Here is a 22875-nt window from a genome sequence, read left to right as displayed (position 1 = left end):
TGGTCGTTGGACTAATGTGTATGGGAGCCCTGGGGAAATATCGATCGGCATTTAAAATTTTTGGAGCGCTGATCGTAGTATTGTCTGCCGGGGGTAGTCCGCCACCAGTCATGGAGAACACTGGATCGGCCAGCTCAACTAGCCATCCTGTGAATGGGAAAGACTGCCGAGATGGCGGCGTTTAATGTCTATAATTGTATGGCCGGCTTTAGAGCACAATTGTTTGTACAATATTAATAGCTTTAAAATGAAATGTATGTCTAGCCTGCAAATTCACTGTACACCCTGACAACAGAGCCAAACGTCAAGCAAAGCCATAATGGGTCACCTGGAATGAACCCAGTATATACAAGAAGGTAAACGACATTTTGTGCATTTCTATTGTAGTTTTTGATTACTTTTCACATTGTTGTTTGCGGCTTTCAGTATTACACATACTTGTGTTTGTGTACTAGAACTGTAGAAATATGATCTCTGATATACTAAGCGGATAAATCCCATTAGCCAGGTGGCTCTTGTGCCAAAAATGTGCCTCCCTACAGGGGTAATGTTTTCAGTTGGGCTTCCATTGATAATTAGAAAAGATGTTATTGGCAGACGTAATGATGTGGGTCCTGGAATGATCTAAAATCGAAAGAGAAGACTTTATACTGTGCAGTGCTGGAGTAAGATGCACCAAGTGTGCTGAGGTGTATCCTTTTTAATAAATGGCGCTCGTATTGGGCTGTCAAAGTGTCTGACATTGAAATCCAATTCTAAGTTGTCCCGACTAATTGTATTTTTATTGCCTAAGAAAAGCACATATGAACCAGTGTAAAAGTGTCATCTTCTCCATGGGGATACATGCCAACTTTTGGATTGAAACCAAATATAACAGTTGACCTGTGACAAAAGTGTGCTCACTTGTAAAAGTTTTATCTGCTTTATGGTTTGTGTACATGACAAGATCTGTATAGTTGTGGGACATCGTAAAAATAATAACTGCTGACCAATAACATTATAAAACTGGATCGAGCTGTCAGGAAAAGATTTCTTTGATATTTTTATGGTGATGACGTTCCAGACTTTGACCCAAGGTTCTGAAGTTAATCTGGCAACAGTATTTTGCCGCCTATTCTGAAAGCAGCATAATGTAGAGACAGAAGCCCTCATTCCAAGGATGTGCACTTACTGGGCTGCTTGCTGTAGTTCTGATAAAATCACTGTTTTGTCAGCAGGAGATTATCACTATAAGGCCACGGCCCCACTATCAGTATTTGTTCAGTATTTTTTCTCATGAGTGGGAGCCAAAACCAGGAGTGGGTGATAAATGCAGAATTGGTGACTTGTTTCTATTATACCTTTTCTCTGATTGTTCCTCACATGGTTTTGGCTCCCACTCCTGAGAAAAAATACTGACCGAATACTGACCAAATACTGATAGTTGGGGCCATGGCCTAAAACAAGAAAACCTGCTGCCATGAAGTCCTCCATGTTCATGAGCTCTGTATAAACCCTCCCCCACCACTGATTGATATCTTTCTGCCTATGCACAGTGTACACAGAAGCTGACAGTGGTGTGAGTGGATTATACAGAGCTTGGCATTCAGAGAACTGGAAGGTCTACTACAGTTAAAACAGTGATTTTATTAAAATAACAGCATTCATCTGATACATCGCTGGAATCTGGGTCTCTGCCCCTACATCTTGCTGCTTTCAGATCATGTAGTAAAAACCCTGTGACGGATTCCCTTTCACTGATTTGTCTGGCCTTAAAGTGACTGCACACTTTTAGCCTATGTGACTGCACACTTTTAGCCTATGTGACTGCAGACTTTTGAATACTCACATTGTGTGCGCTGCACACTGTGAGGATTTGCCAGGAGCGGGAAGTCATGTGATCACAAGTATAGGATTTGCATACTTCTGGCCACATTCAGACTAAACGTGTCCGGCCTTGCTCAATACACTTGCATTGAACGAGGCTGTGCACGTCTAGTCGGCACGTGACCGCATGTATGCAAATCGCATACTTGTGGTAACGCACTTGCCCGCGATATAAGAGTTCACAAGTCTGGAGTCATATAAAGGTAAAGCATCTTTAACACCTGATGAGACCAATGTGCTTACTTTTAAAATATATGTCAGAATAACTGTCTAATCCGTTTTTTAATGTTTCCTCCCCTGATTCTAAAACGAACATTTGATGAGTCCACCCTTTGCTTTACCCATAAAATGCTCATTTTAATTTGAGAATTATAAAGTCATTCTTAAAATGATTTCAGAGCAAGTACATCAGCCTCATTGGGTCTAAGATGTATTTAATTTTGTATGCAATTTCTATTGTAATATCTAGTGACAGATCTGCTTAAAGTGTCATTGAATGCTGTTTCTGACTGTTTCTCGAGAGGAATAATAAGGGTTGTAGGAAGGGTTTTTATTTTGGTTACGTACATGTTGCACTGGCCGCGTTATTTTTTTTTAATGCCAAGCACTTGCCTCTTCATTCCTCCGCGGGATGGAGGTTTGTTACCATATTAGCAGCAGCTGCTTGCACCTATACAGACTACTCCCTTTTCCTTCCAGAAATGACTAGTTTTAGCAGGAACAGCCAGCACAGTGTTCTGCAGCCGCCACAGGAAGAGAAAGTATTTAGGTGGAATCTGAGTTATTCACTATATATCAAAGCACAAACCAGATCCGTTTTTTTTTTTTTTTAATTAAATGCAGCTTTTTCACCATCACTGCCACAAAGTTACTGTGTAGTAGCGGTTACATAGGAAATGCTGTTGCTGCTATACACATTCGATGAACGTCAGCCCAACCCGAGGACCATATGATGGATACGAGGAGCTTTTGGTTTCAGAGATCTCATTCACTTTGCTGGTACTGTAAAACACTGTGCTTTTTTTCTGCGGCAAAAACACAAAGTGTGAGCAAGCCCTGGGTGGAGTTGATAATTGACAAAAAATTACACAAAAATATATTTAACATTTGATACAATTCTTCTCAGTGAAAATACATTTTTCTCGGTAACAATACATCTCAAACAATTAAGTGAATACATGAAAATTCATAAAAAAAACCTACTCATGAAAAACAAGGAATTTAACCCTCTTGTATCCCTTCTCCACGGGAAGGGTTAAAGTTGATGATTGACAAAAATATGCACAAAAAGTTTATATACAGCATTTGATAGTTATTTCCAACAATAATACATTACACTCAGTAATAATGTATCTTAAACACATGAATGTATAAAGGAAGATTCATGAAAAACAGAAAAAAAAACACTTAAAAATGCATATAAAATATCTGTATATGTGTTTGTGTATATATAATTTATATATATACATACAGAACAGACCAAAAGTTTGGACACACCTTCTCATTTAAAGATTTTTCTGTATTTTCATGACTTTGAAAATTGTACATTCACACTGAAGGCATCAAAACTATGAATTAACACATGTGGAATTATATTAACGTGCCAGAGCTGGTGTGTCACTCTCCATAAGGAGAAATGTCACCCCTTAGACCTCAGTCCAGAGCCTCTCACCTAGCCAAATCAGATTTCATACTTTGCACTGACGAGGGCCAACAGGCCAAAACACTGTCTGCAAATTGAGATTCTAATTTGGCTTTTATCCTAAGTCATATTGCACGACTCATGATTGTGACTTGTAGGATTGCTGCTTCCAATAGGTGGAGCTGTAGAGTACAAGTCCTCTTTTTCTCTGAAGAGGCAATTTGCATATACTTAACAAAAAAGTGTGAAACAACTGAAAATATGTCTTATATTCTAGGTTCTTCACCTTTTGCTTTGATGACTGCTTTGCACACTCTTGGCATTCTCTTGATGAGCTTGAAGAGGTATTTTTGTGTAATTTTTTGTCAATTATAAACTCCACCCCTTCCTGTGAGGAGGTATATAAGAGGGTTTATTTCCTCATTTTACCTGTAGACACCTGAGGAAGGCTGTTAGCAGCCAAAACACATTGTGTTTTTATACTGTTTTTTTTTACATAAGTTTTTATTGGAGACAATTTCTTGTCCCTATTTTTAAAACTTCTACTCATTGTGGGAGCGCCGTACACCTGGATTGTCCATTGTACGTGCAATAAAAGGTTAATGGGGCTTTTTTTTGTATCTTTGGCATCCAAATGAATAACATTGCTCATCTCTTGATGCCTCATCTAAAAAAGTTTTCTTTGTTTGCACGGGTCACGTTTACACAAGGAATCTTTGGTTGACTTATCTACATCCCGTCAAACGACTCATTGTACTTGAGAAATAAGGTAGCAGATGTGCGGCCATAGTTCAGTGCACTGTATATCTCTAGGCTTCCTTCCAGGTTTTTTCTCAGTTGCTGTTATCAGGACAGAGCACATTAACTTTCGACATCTATTAATACAGGACTGTAGAGATGTAAGCGGTGGGCTTTCTGTACATCATGTGTTTTGTTGTCTCTTGGAATTGCTGTCTAACGATCCTGACGTCTACCTTTTCGCGGAGAACCTGGATCTTGCACGATCTCGTAGCTGTATCATTGTGACCTAACATGCTGATTGTTGCCTTGGACCCTGCGATTTTCCTGTCATATATATATATATTTTTTTTAACAATATCTCTTGTCCTTTTTTTTGTTTTTAGGTTTTTTAGTCATGAGAAAGTTCCTGTTTGTTGGAATAGTATTTGCGGCTTTGCTCCATTTCATGCTCCATATATTTGTCCAAAAGAAAACCATCTCAACGTAAGTGCTATTTTAAACTTTATACTACATTTAAAAGTGTACAGTTTATGCTTTATTTTTCCTTTTCTTTCACTCAGTGCCCAGGTGTGGCTACAATTCCTGCTCCCCCTATTGCTACCCCCCTGCTTTACACTATCCATTCATTTTTGGCTCCAATTATATTAAACCATTCCAATATTAGGATTTGATAGCATAAGAGACCTCCACCTTTCAAGAATAAGCACACCCTGGTAAAAAGTACCCTAAATGTAGAGATGGCCAAGCAGGGGTCTTCTCCATTCATTCTCCTCCTGCATCCACTGCCTTGGTGGAATAAGGACAAGGGACCCTTGAAAATGATAAATGGGGATCCCAGAGATTTCCTTTCTTTCAGGAACTTATGGCGTATTCTCTTGATATTGCCATTCTCTATGAAGTTTTTTTCACATAAATCCGTTTGTTTGGCCATTTATATTGTGCACTCTGTGCCTATAGACGCAGAGGAACATCGCATGCATCCGAAAACTGATCCAATAAAACCCACATGTCTAGGCCTGCAGTCTCTTACCTTTCTAAGATAGTCCAACATTTTAAGGATGCATATTGTTAACGAGTCTTTAGATTACGGAAAAAAAAATCTTTAACTTCTTTACTATATTCTGGACGCTGCGTTTTATTTATTTTTTTTTTTAAACTATCAGATATTTTGACATTCCAGTTTACACAATGGGAACAAAGGGCCAAAATTATGGCTTATGTGCCCAAAATACTCTTTTACATGCCTTAAACTAGATTTTAGTGATGAGCGAGCATGCTCGTTACTCGAGATTTAGGAGCATGCTCGGGTGCTCGCCAGGTATCTTCAGCGTGCTCGGATGTTATGTTTTAGTCACCCCGTGCACATGATTTGCTGTTTGACAGCTTGAATACATGTCAGGAATGTCTGTTTCTTAGGCATTCCTCACATGTATTAAAGCTGTCAAACAGTCGCAAATCATGCGCACGAAGTGACTAAAACATAACGCCCAAGCACGCTGAAGATACTCGGCGAGCACCCGAGCATGCTCACCGGAAGGGTTAACAGAACATACTCGCTCATCGCTACTGGATTTGTGTTTTAGACAACTTTTCCTGACAAAAGGTCATGTCATTGATGGTAAGGAAGGTGGACCCCCTGCCTTTGCCAAATTTTGGCACAAATTACTGAAAAGTAAATCAAACAATCGGGGGGTATAAAACTGTAGACTAAAAGGCTCTGATGGGTCATGGAAAAACTGTGCCATCAAATGCTCATATCATTAACAGTTAAGGCCAAAATTGTTTCGACGCAATATCCTAAAGTGATGAGAGTGTAGAGTTCAGGAAAATTCTCCAACAGTCGTACACAACAATATTAGGCACAAATATGTTTTTTTTTCCCAACTTCCATTGCATCCTGTTATGTTTTAATCCACTTTCACGCAGCAGTATATTGGTCAGTATTTGGACGTGCACAACCAGCTTGTGGCTCCGTAGCTTAAACACCTGCCTGTAATGCTAAGGTTGTGGGTTTGAGACCTGGGGAGACTCACAGAAAAATAATAATAATTTAGTGACAAAATGTACAATTGGTGGAGGAAGGTTGATGTAACCTACAGAGCGGAAAAGATGGAAACGCCTCTACTTATTCTGTATTTTGGGCTCTTGATCTAAACATACAAACACTGAACAATATATGGATGTGTGATAGTGGTCCTAAAGTGAACGCTTCCGAGTATGATCACTAATACTCAGGGCTCAGTAATTTTCATGTTGAGTTAATTTTTGTTTCTTTAGGTCTATAGGAAGATCCCCATTATTGTCTTAACCAAGCATTCAGAAAATTGCATAGTAACCCAAGTTCCTTGTGTGTTTGATCTTGCTGCTATCTGCATTCTGTTTCTACCTGCTCTGTTTTCATGCACAAACCTTATGTACACCAAAATTAATGGGAACAAAGCCAGTATGAGTAGACGTAGGCAAGTTTGACTTTTCCCTTTGCAGAAGCATGTTACTTCTCAAATAATTCTTTCAGCATAAATATATTTTCAATTTTTTCATTTTCAATATTTCTCTTAGTTTTTTGTGTGCATTTAGCTATATTTTATGTGTTATGTTTTTATAGAACACTAGTACTGGTGATAAAATATGTTTTCGCTGCATAACATTTACACTCACTTACTGAGAAATGTAATACAAGGTCACCAAAAAAGAAGTACTATATTTTAGACCTGGTACTACCCTGACCTTTTAGGAATGCTCTGGAATTTCTTGCAGTGCAACTTTGCCCTATTGTACCTTTTACTCATTTTTTTATCAAAGTCCTCCTTCAGTCAGCAGATTGATCATCAGCTGTAAACTGAGATAGGACGAGTTGTTATATAGGCAGTCCTGTACAGAATGAATAGTGCAGTGGCCATTTCTGGGGACGTTCAACAAGTCATGCCCTGTCCTGTGAATAAGTGATAACTTTCAATGTTGGAAAAAGCCCCTTAAGGGATTTTACTGAACGAGAACATTGATATTTCCTTTCCTTTTATCTTTTTGGGTAACCAAAAAATGCCCCCAAATCTTCAGAATTAAGGAGTTGTTGCACTCTAGTTATTTCTGTGTCCCTTTTTTTTTTTATCAAGGAACATTGACTTCTCAGCTATCCCCCTATGTGCCAGCTTTCTAGAGACCCCCTTGTAAGTTCTTCAACATAACTAAAGGCTATGGACACCTTCGAAATGGAAAACAGTGTTTATTTTAAAGTTAATAAAATTGCACTAACTCTACAATCTCCATGTGTTCATTCAGTTTCAGACCACATGATATGCAATTTGCTACCTGATCCAGGTGTCAGGAAACTTGGCACACAAGTGCCAAGTTTTCTTAAAGATTGCTTTTCGGATTTGGATCCTACTTGTGCACCACCCCAGGCAGAAGTGCCTTGTCTGGCTTTCTTCTGATCCAGGTGTCAGACTTTTCTCTTGAGCTAGTGCCTCTCCATGTCATATAGACTGGATGTCCGGTCTGCGTGTGCCCAAGGTGTGGCTTCATACATTAACTCAGCTCCAATATTGCACTTATTTCCTCTATATTTGCTTCCCTCCTTATTTACAGCATGTTTTCTCTGCTCTCACTGAGACTGTACATACTTTTTCCCCTCTCCACTGCAGATCTGTATACAACCTCCTCTCTACTGTGATCTCTAACACTGAGAGAAGGGTGGGGACTGAGCGAGCCATCAGAACCCAGAACTCTGATGGATTTCTATTATTTTTTTAGAACACTCTGCTAGATAAACTACAGACAGATGCACCGCAGCTGCGTAATTGGTAGAAAAATTGTTAATGAAGGCTATTTAGAAATAAAAAAAAAGTTGCTTAATGTAACGCAAATAAACACAAAAAATCCTGTGCGAGGTGTACATAGCCTTTAAGTATAGTAAAGCAAGGTAAAAGTAATCCTAAAACGCAATGCTTGCGAGGCTCACATTCTTCTGTCTCACTCATGTATCTGTAATAATTATTTGTACACACAAATTATAAAACTGATTTTCTCTTTGTCTCAATTCTGTCACTTATGAACTTATGAGCAGGTCCATTGTGTCTCTACAAGAACCTTTCACCACACTCAAATCATCGACTGCAGAATCTGTGAGATTTTCAATAAGGTATATTCATTGAGACCCTTTCATCAAAATTCTCTTGTAATAAAAAATATTTTTATTTACCTGTGGATGAATGCATTACTTGCATGTTTATTTGCTTTTCATCCATAGGTATATAGAATCTTATTTTTTTCCCTTCGAATTGGTTAATGTTCTAATAAAGTCCCTTTTTTTATACAGGCTTTCTTCTTCACTCTTGCACATTTTGGCAAGTGTTTTGCTTTAGTATTTGTAAGCCAAAAGAGGAATAGCACCTATAGAGAGAAATAACTAAAGCAAAATGCTGACCAAAATATGAAATATGATGTCATTAGGGCGTCAGAGGGGTACGCTCACCTTAGTCATGGACGGCAACTAGTCTTGATTAAAAATTGGCTTTGTGTAAATCTCCTGTGCAGACGTATGCCTTCATGGCTGCAGACTACAGAAAGGCACCTGTGTAGTCCTGTCCTGCAGTCATACTCCCTATTGTGTATTCCTTCTTGTAAATGTTAATTCAGGAGGTAATATGCATTTCAGCTCTTTTTTTGCAAGAGTGCTAAGAGCTTTAGACAGTAAATGGTAAAATATTTTTAATCAAGACTATCTGCTTTTGGAGCAATTAAAATAAGAAGAATTGTTGTGATTGTGGATGTGGTTCTCTATAAAACAATCATAATGCCTAAACTTCATTTTCACTGCAACTTCTGGTTTACTAACATGCACTCAATTAGGACAGGGCAACACAACCACACCGGTCGCACAACAGTAAGTCTCAGATCAGTCGAGCAAATAAAAGCATTTGCGTGACTTGTCATCAGGAGACAAGTATAGAGATGCAGTTTGGCTGTAGAAATTGACTAAATCACTGACTGGTCACACGCAACTTGCATTGAAGTCTTTGGGGGGCAAAGTCGTGTGTGGCCTGCAAGTTGAAATCCTAGTTTGTTTGTTTTTTATGACAGTCTCTCCGAGGTAGGCTGCGGTTACAACTTGATGCCCTCCCATGAAGGTTTTTTTTCTCTCTAAATCTGTGTATATGTGCATGTATTTGTGTGACTGTATTAATATACTCACCTACCGTCACCTTGACCGGAATCCAGCACCGTTCTGCTCCTTTTCTTGGTGCCATCACCGCTCTGCCGACTCTACGGGGCACGCTGAGCTCTGCATGACCCGGAAGTGGCTTTTACAATGCAAGTCTATGGGACATCAGAACACGGCCCCGTAGACTCACATTGTAAAAAAGACTTCCGGGTCACTCCTAGAGCGAGCGGGATAGCCTGAAGAGCAGTGATGTCACTGAGAAGAGGCGAAGACCGGCGCTGGATCCCGGAAAAGGTGGCAGTAGGCGAGTATATTAATACAGTTACACACAATACATGAAAATATACACAGATGTAATAAAAAAAAACAACTTCATGGGAGGGCTTCTTTAACCTCATTGATCATCATTAGATGTACTGTGATCTTTCTGGTGCTCGACCTGTGTCAGTGTGCCGCCCTCGCCTTTATGTGGAAATCCTCTAACATGCTGACCAGTCTTGTTCTGTAACTTATTAAGTTCCATTTTTATTTCAAAATTTCAAGTTTCCTTTGCTGATCTACAGATAAGAAAAATGACAGATCTACCGATTCTCTTTTGATTGATCAATTTTTTTAATTTCAATGAATATTGGTATGTATGGTTTCGTCTTCAGAAAAAAAGATTAGAATGTAAAATATTGTCATTGGTCCAGCACTGATGGTGAAAAGTTCAATCCATCTGTGCTACTGCGACTAATGGATATTGAACAGAGCGAGCAGTCACGGAAATACAATCATTTCTATTCAGAAACACCATTTGTAGTTGGGTAAAAATCTGTTTATATGTAATCTATGCTTTTGGTTGTATGTGATTTAAAGACCATTCGTCATAGGTCTTGTGTTCCTGATCTCTCATAATAAGGCTGATCTGACAGGTCGGTGAAACATGCACCGTGCTCAGATCGCAACACGTGGCTTAATCGCTGCATTTCCTGACAAGAGTCTACGTCCTAGACTCTAGGAATTGAGATCCGAGAATGGTCCGTGTTTCATCGCCCGAGGAAATTGGAATAATAATTATTGCATTACATTCTGAGGACTTTGTGATCTCAATCTCACTTGATGTTGATATAAAGTCTCAACAAGACAACCCCGATCTCTTGCTTTGTTGCTGCAGTTGGACTCATTTAGGCATCAGTACCACCTTTCTGCCATCTATTAGCCAGATCGGAGGGGTACTAGCAAAAAGGAACTCTAATCTGGTCTGCCCATGCAGTCATTTGAAAGGCTGGCATGTGGGTATACTTTATTTTCAGTGGCGGAAATGTACAGATTTCCACACTTTACAGCTGATTACGCAGGGGATTATGTTGTCTTGATGGGACTAAATCCTTTTTTTTTTCCTTTCAAAAGGAAAAAACTTTCCTGGGTCATGTTGTAATACCCTTAAATGCACAGCTTGCTGAAACCTATTAAGAGCTCAGTCTAATCACTGTACTGTTTTATGAACCTTATTTTAATTTAATGCAGATGTTATGTATTTATTATTGTGCATTGTTTGCAAATGTACTAATCTATAATTAATCAGTTTAATACTTAAAGGGAATCTGTCACCAGGTTTTTGCCTCTAATCTGAGAGCAGTATGATGAAGGGACAGAAACATTGATTCCAGCGATGTATCACTTCGGCTATGTTCACACATCACGTTTTTTTCAACGTTTTTTGATGCATTTTTTTATGCAAATTTTCAGCTGCCTTTTGCAGTACCAGCAAAGTCTGAGAAACCAGAATTCTCTGTTCACACATCATGTTTTTTTTTTTTGTTCAGGATTTTGTGCCTTTTATGTTTTTTTGGGAAAATAGAGCATGTCCCTTCTCTCAGCGGTTTTTCACCCATTGGAAGTAATGGGTGGTGAAAAAAGCGCTGGAAAATGCGTCAAAATGTGTACCAGCGTTTTTTCAGCATTTTTGATGCCAAAAAATAATGGGTTTTTTTTTGCAACAGAACTTTATGTACATGCATAAAAAGAGACAGAAGGACAGTGAAAAAAACGCACCAAAAACACATAAAAAAAGCACTAAAACTGCCCAAAAAAATCCTGAACAAAATGCCCTTGAAGATCAGGTTTTGCTGCAGAAAATTGACGCAAAAAAAGCCATGATGTGTGAACATAGCCTTACTGAGCTGCTGTTGCGTTTTTGATAATTTTTTTTTTTTAATCTGCAGGAGATTATCACTAGTGAACCTGTTGCGCTGCCAGGTAATCCTCCATATTCATTAGCTCTGTATAACCCCGCCCCCATCACTGATTGGCTTGGCAGCTTTCTTCCCATGTGCAGAGTAGACAGAAATCTGCCAATCAGTGGTGTGGGCGGGGTTATACAGAGCTCAGCATTTAGAGAACTGCTAGATGTAAAGCAGATAAAAATGTGATTTTTATCAAATCTACAGCAAGCAGCTTAGTAAGTGACACATTGCTGGAATCATGGTCTCTGTCCTTACATTATACTGCTTTCAGATGGGGTAGCAAAAACTTGATGGCAGATTCCCCTTAAAGAGGTTGTCAACACCTTTAATAAACAAATGTTGAATAAGGAATAAAATATAACACTTGTCCTTTTATTATATACTGTGTAGTTACAGACCCAATGTGATACTATTTATCAATGTCATACACGTTGCCAGAGTCGGACTGGGGTGACTAGGGCCCACGGGTGGAATTTACTCCAGGGGCCCACCCTATGTCTACTGTACATATTCATATTTAAGCCCTGTTTGTGTAAGAATTTTATCAGACAATACAGTGGGCAAAACAGAAAAGTTTTAACCGCTGCAATACATCAAAGTGCATTTTCCCTTAAAGGGGTTGTGCTAAATTTGGAAGTTATCCCTAATCTCCGGAATAATAGATAACTCCCCAATCCCTGAAGGTGCAATCCTGTGAAATGTGCATGCCCAACCTCTGCTCTATTCAGGCGAGGCTCTCTAGAACCCTGGTTGTATGAAATTCAATCCAGAAGAGGAGATGAGGAGACCAGTGGTGGACATGGTGGTCCCAGTGGACAGCGGGAGTCCAGTAGATTAGAATTATTATTACTTTTTTATTTCAGACCATGGGTCACTCTTTAAAAGGGATGTAAACACTTTGAGCTCAAAGCGCAGCACCATTCATTGTTAAGCAGCTGCTGCTGGGTCCTGCAAATCAGCTCCTATTCAAAAGAAGCTGTTCTTCAGTACCCGGCAGCAGCCGCTACTCCTTGAAAGGTGCTGCCATTGCAGCTTCACTCAGTGTTTACATCCGGCTGCCGCTGGAGCAAATAACAGCTGATCAGTGGGTGCGCAGGTTGTCAGACACCAATTGATCTGATGTTGATGACTTTTCCTTATGGATAGATCTTCAATATATTGTGACCGGACAGCCACTTCAATGTACTTTACAGTAAGGCCCCTATTAATCATTGCCTTTACACCTGTTTTTTTCTTCAAAAATGAACAGTTGGTCCACAAAAGATCAGGGACATGTGAATGGCCCCATAGGCTATCACAGGTAAGGATGCCATCTGAAAATCACTAATAGCACTCATACGAGAACATCAGACATAAGAATGAGCCGTAACGCTGATTGTGCCCCTGATTACTTAAAGGGACTCTGACAGCAGGTTTTTGCTTTGTAATCTGAAGACATCAGGAGATAAGAGGCTGAGACACAGAGTTCAGGGATGTGTCACTTGTCAAAGTGCATGCTGTTGTTTACTAACTGTGAAGGATTTATCACTAAAGGCCCCGTCACACTTAGCGACTCTGCAACGATCCCGACAACGATACGACCTGTCAGGGATCGTTGCTGCGTCGCTATGTGGTCGCTGGTGAGCTGTCAAACAGGCAGGCTCACCAACGATCAGGGGAGCAGCGACATCGTGGAAACAATCTTTCCACGATGTCCTGCTCCTGGTTATGAGCCTGCTGAAGCAGGAGCAGGCTGGTAACCATGATCAACATCGGGTTACTAGGGGCACACGCGCTCCTAGTAACCCATTGTTTATCATGGTTACCACTCTGCTACGGTGAGCGGGAGGTTACCGCTCACTTTAGCAGGCTCGTAACCATGATAAACAACGGGTTACTAGGGGCGCTTGTGCCACTAGTAACCCGATGTTTACCATAGTTACCAGCCTGATCGCTGCTCCCGCTGGTCACACACAGCGATGTGTGCTGACCAGCAGGAGAGCAACGACCAAAATATAGTCCAGGACACTTTGCAGCGATCAGCGACCTCACAGCAGGGGCCTGATCGTTGCAAAGTGTCACACATAGCGACATTGCTGGTGAGGTCGCTGTTGCGTCACCAAAACCGTGACACAGCAGCGATCTGGCTAGCGATCTCGCTATGTGAGACTGGGGCTTAAGAGACTAGTCCGGCAACGCCCCCTCCTGTGATAAGCAGCACACTGTTTATGGACTTTATACACAGAGAGCCTGGTATGGGCGTGGTTAGCTGTGGTGTTGGCAGGGTTAACTTTCTCTGCTCTGCTGCATTGCTAAATCTAAAAGCTCTGATTGTGTCAGAATGGCTGCACCCAGTAATCTAAGTGATACATTGTTGAATTTAGCGCTGCTCTCAGATGAGGGAGCAAAAACCTGCTGACAGAGTCCCTTTAAGGCTATGTGCCCACAATGCAGAAATGCTCCGGATTTTTTCCTGAGCGTTTCTGCATCTCCCTGGCAGAAAAAACGCATGCGGATTATACATGTGTTTTTCCTGCCAGGGACATGCGGATATGAAGTGTTCTTCACATGCATTTCCGCATGCGGGTTGTTAAGCGCTTTCCAAGCGATTTTGAGTTTTTTTCCGCAATGATAATCCGCAGTGGAAATTTCCGCAGCATGTGGGCAGCAACCAACAGAATGGTTTTTAACAGGGAAAAATGCAAAGTACTACATCTGGGCAATAAAAATGAAAAAAGCATATACAGAATGGGAGGAATAGAGCTAAGCAACAGTACATGTGAAAAAGACTTAGGTATACTAATAGATCATAGACTGAACATGAGTCAACAGTGTGATGCAGCAGCAAAAAAGGCAAATACAATTCTGGGATGTATTAACAGAAGCATACAGTCTAGATCACGTGAAGTCATTATCGGTCTTTACTCCTCTTTGGTCAGACCTCATCTGGAATACTGTGTACAGTTTTGGGCACCACATTTTAAAAAAGACATAGACAAACTGGAGCAAGTTCAGAGAAGAGCGACCAGAATGGTGACTGGTCTGCAAACCATGTCCTATGAGGAACGGTTGCAGGATTTGGGAATGTTTAGCTTGCAAAAAAGAAGACTGAGAGGAGACTTAATAGCTGTCTACAAATATGTCAAGGGCTGTCACATTGTAGAAGGATCATCTTTATTCTCATTTGCACAAGGAAAGACTAGAAGCAATGGGATGAAACTAAATGGGAGGAGACACAGATTAGATATTAGAAAAAACTTTTTGACAGTTAGGGTGATTAATGAGTGGAACAGGCTGCCACGAGAGGTGGTGAGTTCTCCTTCAATGGACGTCTTCAAACAGAGGCTGGACAGACATCTGTCTGAGATGATCTAGTGAATCCTGCTTTGAGCAGGGGGTTGGACCAGATGACCCTGGAGGTCCCTTCCAACTCTACCATTCTATGATTCTATGTGCACAGCACACGCGGATTATCATTGGGGAACATGGCAGGCCTTCTACTATGCGCTTTTTAAGCGTTTCTGCAGCGTTTTTGCCGCTGAGGAAACGCTTAAAAAATGCATTGTGGGCACACAGCCTAATGAGGACCCGTTGGCTGACCTAATATGTTTGTTTTAGTAAATTTTTTTTTTAGAGCTGTGTGCCATTCTACTGTTATTCCTTGTAGAAATGCATTAAGAGGGGGCTACATAGACGGACACTGTCCAAGCAGTGCTGACAGGGCCAAATTGTATAAGGATACACTAGTTGTCCATTTATTTATACATTTCCAGGAGGAATAACCGAGGGACTGCACAACACAGAGTTCTAAGAAAAGATGTTCCAGGATTGTTATTTAATGGGAAATATGCGTATTTTAGTAAATATTTGTGCCAGGAGAGGCGACAGGTGCGCAATATTAGTTGTGTATCCATGCACTTACACTAGATGTGACCCCAGTGATGTATATTTATCATTGCTCTCGGCAGCTGGACCTGTGAGTAGGTGATAAATGTAGTTTATCAGACAGCCCCTTTAATACAGTTCCCACTATTAATAAAGAGCTGGAGACTGCAAGCAAAATGCAATGAGGTCCTTAAGGGGTAGTGTACACAGCGATGGGGTAGTGTATGTTTTCTTTCTACCGCTGCTGCGCTGAACAGGCTTTGCCCCTTTCCAGATTGATGCCAGGGAGAAAACAGCCGATCACTGCTGTTGGTGCCCTGCTTTCTCCATAATGGGAGAAGGGGGCCCAGGTTGGCTGTTGTAAGGGCCCTCAGCTCCATGGTAAACAGCAAGATGCAGTGATCAGAGAAGGTCCTCAACACCGGTCACTGATGTAACTAATCTGTGCAGCTCCTGTACAGGTTGGGGGGCCGGGTCCACCGGGGGATCCACCGATTCCCCACTAGGTCAATCGGAACCTGGACGTAGCCTGAGTTGTTTGATTTCTTTACATCCAGTTTTAGCTGGAGCCGCCACCACAACTTCTGAGGATGTATTTACCCTCAATGTAAAGATCACTATATTCATTGAAGAATGACCAAACCCACCCATTTCAGTGGAAGCTGATGACTATCTGAAGTGTGGGGTGGACTTGTTCTGGTTTTTAATATGACAGGTTGGGCATGTGTGATTTCAACATGTCCAATCCTTTGTTCTCAAGGGAGATCTCCTTGAGCAGCTGATTCTCCTCCTCCCATTGAGGACACATGCCAGCTTGGTCAAGTTGAGCTGGCATGTTTAAAGGGATGCAGGTGTGAGACTACCTTAAAGGGGTTTTCTATTACTTGGACATCTCCTTCTCTGTATTCCCCAGTGTAAAATAAAGAAAAACATATTCACCACCGACAGCAGTGTCGTTGCAGGTCTCCCGGTGCTGGCGTGATATTATTCTACGTGAGCCAAAGCTAATTGGCTACGTCACTCACACTTGTATATCGACTCAGGGCAGCAGGTGAAACTGAACTGGATGTCCTCTTTTCTGCCGTGATTCTTGGCAGTCCCGTTCTGTGACCACACAGTGCAGATTCTTAGGCTGTGTGCCCACGATGCGTTTACATCGTTTACAATCTCATTAACCTTGTAGCACTGGTTTCCCATTAATACAGTGTCTCCAAAGAACGGATTCACAGCAGTCCACTAATTCTGCTTCCCACTAAGGCTATGTGGCCATGTAGCAGATTTGATGCAGAGCGTTTTTGCCTCTCTCTGGCAGAAATAAACGCATGCAGATTTACATACTTTTTTTTCTGCCAGAGAAGCGTTTATACATGCGTTTTTTCAAGCAGTTTTCCAAGCGATTTTGAGCATCACTTGGAAAAGTGCTTGACAAGTAATAGTTAAAAAAAAGAATAAGAATGGTAAAAAATAAAAAAAAAAGATTATAATCACCTTCCGGTGTCTTCCCGGTGTCATCTCTGCTGCGTCCGGTCTCTTGCAATGCTCGCGGTGGTGTGAAAGACCTGCGGTGACGTCATTGAGTCATGTGATGGGTCACATGACTCGGTGACGTCATGGCAGGTCCTTCGCAAGAGACCGGACGGCGTGGACAAAACACCGGGAGGACATCGGAAGGTGAGTATAAACTTTTATTTTTTATTTTAAATTCTTTTTTTTTTTTTTACAGATTCTATGGTACCCAGGTCTGGATGAGAGTCTCCTCTCCTCCAGACTTGGGTACCATCCGCACGTTAGAACGCGCCAATTGCGCAAGTACAGATGCAGTCTTACGGAATTGGCGCGTTCTAATGCAAGTCATTGGCGGCGATTACGCTGCGTGTCCGCAAAAGTAATGGACATGCTGCTTATTTTTGAGCGCAGCATAAACGCTGCGGAAAAATACGCAGCATGGGCATTGAAAGTGCGTAATTGCATTGGAGACCATGGGGGAAGGTTTACCAAGCGTTTACACTGCGGAAATTCCGCAGCGTAAACACTTGAAAAACGCATCGTGGCCACACAGACTAATCCTACTATACTGCTCCCTATTAATTCTGCAAATTTCTCTCCACTGAACAACTCCCCTCACAGCACAGATGTGACAATGGAGACTAAAAGCCACAAACTTAATGAACCCACATCAGTGATTCCTGAATATGACTAAAGGCCCCGTCACACTTAGCGACGCTACAGCGATCCCGACAACGATACGACCTGTCAGGGATCGTTGCTGCATCGCTATGCCTGTCAAACAGGCAGGCTCACCAGCGATCAGGAGAGCAGCGACATCGTGGAAAGAATCTTTCCACGATGTCCTGCTCCTGGTTACGAGCCTGCTGAAGCAGGAGCAGGCTGGTAACCATGATAAACATCGGGTTACCAGTGGCACACGCGCACCTAGTAACCCGCTGTTTATCATGGTTACCACTCTGCTACGGTGAGCGGGAGGTTACCACTCACTTTAGCAGGCTCGTAACCATGATAAACAGCGGGTTACTAAGTGCGCGTGTGCCCCTAGTAACCCACTGTTTATCATGGTTACCAGCCTTTCGCTGGTCACACACAGCGATGTGTGCTGACCAGCGGGAGGGCAAAGACCAAAAAATGGTCCAGGACATTCTGCAGTGATCAGCGACCTCACAGCAGGGGTCTGATCGCTGCAAAGTGTCACACATAGCGACATCGCTGGTGAGGTCGCTGTTGCGTCACCAAAACCGTGACACATCAGTGATCTCGCTAGCGATCTCGCTATGTAAGACAGGGGCTTAAATCTTCTGTTCTATCTGTGTGTCTTCAGCACACATTAACATTTCTTTACCCTGCAGCACAGATCTTCAACAAGGTGACTAATCTGACACTTGTACATCCATGGCCTGGTTGTATACATGGCAAATGTCTAGTTGCCAATGGGCTTCTCGATTACTTGCTCCCTGTCTCTCTCGCTCATGATTTTTTAGGATGCGGATAAGATGTATGGTCCAAGTACCACTATTTCCTCACTGACCCAAGCTCAACTGCCTTACGAGGGTCAAGAGACACACGGTTGGTTCAAAAATAAAGGTCTGTTTTTTGGGCTTTGACACGGTCAATTTCTATAGACTCCAGTCTGTCCTGGTTTTTGAGTATGTGTGCTCCACTTTGTATACCACATCTAACCTTTCTCCTCCCTTTACCTCAAAGTTCTGTCCTTAGACCCTCTTCTCCACCTTCTATGCCTAGTCATGGTCATTTTTATGTTCGATTAGCTCTACCTTTCTTTCCCCTAGTTGCCAATAACTCATTGATTACCATTCTCAATTCTTGTGTTAATCCTTAAAAACTCAATTATTCAGTAATCCATCATATGAATTTCTTTAGTGCCAACTAATTTATATTATTTTCCAATTTTATATCTTCATCCCCAATCTATTTAGACTGTAAGGAGCCCCATACATAGTAGATAGCTGTTGGCCAAATAATGGTTTGGCCAAATGTTCAACAGCCAACTCCATATATTAGAGAGCTCGCTCTGCCGAGCATTGCTACAAGTGAGCCGCTGCCATACTCCTCTGGTGGTGGCTTATCTTGCGGAGAATAAAAGGATCGGCTTCCCGAAATCAGACATGCTGGATTCTTTTCTCCTCCAACATTATTTGTCAAGGGAGAGTTGGGAGACCTCCATGCACCTTAGCCTGTATGCAGAATACATTAATATCTCCAGGTTCAGCTGACTAGTCTAATCTGTATGGACACAGTATGGGGCCTAAGTTTATTTGGACAGGGCTTTCACCTACTTGATCTTTCACTACTTTGTACACATTCCCAAAACACCGCTGAAGAGCACTGACCATATTATTATTGCGGGTCACCTCTTCACAAGCGGTTCGACTTCTGTTTATATTTCCTTTGCATTCTACATTGTGACAACAGATTCACTGGGGCTGAATATAAATCTTTTTAAACAACTTCCACCAAGGAAAATGTTTCTGTGATGAAATAGCGGTTTTCAAGGATTAGAAGAAAAGGCCTAGCCTGTGTTTTTGTTATTGCAGCTCATCCTCATTCAACCTCATTGCATTACTGCTCTAGAAAATAGGAAAAAATTATGATATTTAGCGCATAATTTGGCCAATTCATGCATGCCAACGACTAGGAGATCTTCCTTGCTGGGGACCTAACCTAATGTGTTTCCTCTCCTGGGCTGGTAACCTATATTTCTATGGGTAGCTAGGATCCTGCTGTAATTAAAACCACCACGAGCTGATGAGTGGAGTGCTCAGTCAAAGGGCCTCTGCATATAAACACTAAAAGACTGACCGTCACTTCCAAACTGGTCTAAACAGGTGCATACTAAGAGTAGCCATCTCCATATGTAACTAACAAAGTTGCACTCTGTATTCTGTATCAGCCCAGGGGAGGAAACACATTAGGTTAGGTCCCCAGCAAGGAAGATCGCTTTGTCGTTGACTGCTGGGCATGTATGAATTGGCCAAATTATGTGCCAAGTATCTTAATTTTTCTCTATTTTCTAGAGCAAAAATGCAATTTCAAATCTATCATGTTTTCATGCTTTAGCGTTAAAAACAAAATACAGCGTGCAACTTTGTTAGTTATATATGGAGATGGCTACTCTTAGTATGCACCTCTTCAGACCAGGATTCTGTTTGGAAGTGATGTCAGTCTTTTAGTGTTTGTAAAACTATTTTGTAAAATGTTGCAAACATTTTGTACAAATTGTAGTTGCTCAGAAACTTTGCTACTTTTGTCCTCACCCTGCCAGCTTCTCCAACTAAAGTGGGTTGATCTAAGTGAGCTAATCCAGGAAGGACATTGCGGAGCATGGGTGACAAATTAATCATAATTTAACCACAAAGTGTATTCCAGTCTCTGACTTTATTATATTTCTTACTCTGGTGCTTGGCTGTTGAAAGATGTACCCCTTTCATTAATGGGCACACACCTCTTACACCAGTGCACCCATCATTAAGACCGTTGTACAGAATGCCAGTCTTTATGAATCGCGGCCTATGCATCTATAGCAGTCAGATCAATGTCTAGGAAACAAAATAAAAATGATGTAAAGGAGTAACCTGTTTGTGTGGAGTCCCTGGTACTGTTATAGTGGTGATCCCTCCCATCTGCTACAGAATATTGTCTTGCTCCACTATCGTAGCCTACTTTAGGCTGGGCATATTCATGGGAATTTCTCTTTTTTGGCCTTTTTAATTAATTTGTTAATAAATTAATTGGTTTTAAATATTTCCCCTGGATCTGCTGCTGAATACCGTCTCCCACTTATCGTAACCTACTGTTTTCTTCTGCCGTTGTCGCACATTTTTACTCCGTTCTATGGCCAGTTCTTGGAGGTTTCAGCATCACGGTGAGACCTGACTTGCATCTTAGACCCATCTGCATAATATAGTTTAATTTTCACTTATACCTTATTGATAACACATGCACCAATGCTCTGCTCTCCTCCTGAAGTCTGGATTCCAATACTTCTCCATGGTGGTCCCTCCCATCTATTACAGAATGTTGTCTTGCTCCTTTATCTTGCCCTACTTAAGACAGACTGGGCATATTCCCGGGAATTGCTTTTTTTTTCTTTTTCTTTTTTGCTTTAATGAATTTTTTAATAAACTAATTGGTTTTAAATATTTAAATATATGTGATCACAGGAGAGTGTCTGACTGCTCATTTCAATAGCTAAACCAGCCCTTTAATCTGACAATGTATAAATAGTAAAGGCTCACTTATTGAACCGAGCATTCAGCCAGCCCCCTGCAAGCATGTCACTGACAGGTCTGGGGGGTACAGAAGCTCTGCTCTGTCCCAAAGCCTAATTAGAATTGGAAGGGCTGAATGAAGAACATTGGGAAATTTGTTGATAAAGTTTATCAGTTAAGAGTTAAAATATGTTACATTTAATTCCCAATAGAAAACATTTGTTTTGCTGGACAACCTCTTTAAAATGTGTCAAATTTGGGTGATGGTTTTCACTTGGTGTTCATAGTCATTCTGAGATTATAATTAGTAATAGAAATAGCAGTGCAGAATTGACTTGTGTCTTGTTCATCAAATCATATGGACAAATGTTAGAAGTCGTTCTAGATTGGTACACATTTACCATTATGTGCTGACATCGGTTTAGACTTATTCATGTGTTAAAACGTGTCTCTTTCTTTTGCAGGTTACCCACAGACCCAATCAAAGAATTAAAGTCGTGTTACAATGAAAACTTTCACATCCTCTTGAAGTAAGTGATCATTGTATAGATCCATAGTCATTTTCTATTTCACCACTTATATAAATCCTGTATCCCCTAGATTGGATGTCGGAAATCTGTGTCTCTCCCAGGACTGTGGAGTCAGTATAAAATGGACCGACTCCTAAAATATATAATGAATTGGGTTCAGTAGTACAATGCACGATGTGCTGTAAATGTTTTCATAAGAATTTGGGAAAGTTATGAAATGTCCTATAAATGTCTGTTCTGTTCGAAGGATCTCGTCTTTTAGTTAAGATGAATCTGTGCTGCACTTTATGTATATGCTCAGTAGTGAGGCAGTGCTGCACTTTATGTACATGCTCAGTAGTGAGGCAGTGCTGCACTTTATGCACATGCTCAGTAGTGAGGCAGTGCTGCACTTTATATACATGCTCAGTAGTGAGGCAGGGCTGCACTTTATGCACATGCTCAGTAGTGTGGCAGGGCTGCACTTTATATACATGCTCAGTAGTGAGGCAGCGCTGCACTTTATGCACATGCTCAGTAGTGAGGCAGTGCTGCACTTTATGCACATGCTCAGTAGTGAGGCAGTGCTGCACTTTATGCACATACTCAGTAGTGAGGCAGTGCTGCACTTTATGCACATGCTCAGTAGTGAGGCAGTGCTGCACTTTATGCACATGCTCAGTAGTGTGGCAGTGCTGCACGTTATATACATGCTCAGTAGTGAGATAGCTGCACTTTATGTATATGCTCAGTAGTGAGGCAGTGCTGCACTTTATGCACATGCTCAGTAGTGAGGCAGTGCTGCACTTTATGCACATGCTCAGTAGTGAGGCAGTGCTGCACTTTATGCACATGCTCAGTAGTGAGGCAGTGCTGCACTTTATGCACATGCTCAGTAGTGAGGCAGTGCTGCACTTTATGCACATGCTCAGTAGTGAGGCAGTGCTGCACTTTATGCACATGCTCAGTTATGAGGCAGCGCTGCACTTTATGCACATGCTCAGTAGTGAGGCAGCGCTGCACTTTATGCACATGCTCAGTAGTGAGGCAGTGCTGCACTTTATGCACATGCTCAGTAGTGAGGCAGTGCTGCACTTTATGCACATGCTCAGTAGTGAGGCAG

The 22875-nt window shown here is 41.4% G+C and overlaps 1 protein-coding gene across 6 annotated transcripts in view; it reads left to right on the top strand.

Annotated features, from left to right (window-relative positions):
* Positions 1-22875, top strand: part of ST3GAL6 (ST3 beta-galactoside alpha-2,3-sialyltransferase 6) — a 168946-nt gene that overhangs the window by 78590 nt on the left and 67481 nt on the right. For 4 of the 6 annotated variants that reach the window (XM_073668141.1, XM_073668149.1, XM_073668148.1 and 1 more), the window contains exons 3-5: positions 4633-4732; positions 8313-8387; positions 21708-21773. In XM_073668141.1, the coding sequence (XP_073524242.1) occupies positions 4633-4732; positions 8313-8387; positions 21708-21773 (241 nt within the window). The remainder of the gene's footprint in view (positions 1-4632; positions 4733-8312; positions 8388-21707; positions 21774-22875) is intronic. The other 2 variants (XM_073668151.1, XM_073668152.1) reach the window with 1 other exon arrangement.

Source organism: Phyllobates terribilis, unplaced genomic scaffold (genome assembly GCF_046119375.1).
Source record: "Phyllobates terribilis strain yellow unplaced genomic scaffold, ASM4611937v1 Scaffold_2__4_contigs__length_985480577, whole genome shotgun sequence".
NCBI classification, from domain to species: Eukaryota; Metazoa; Chordata; class Amphibia; order Anura; family Dendrobatidae; genus Phyllobates; species Phyllobates terribilis.
The sequence above is the reverse complement of the archived record's forward strand: the minus strand, read 5'-3'. Positions and strand labels throughout refer to the sequence as shown.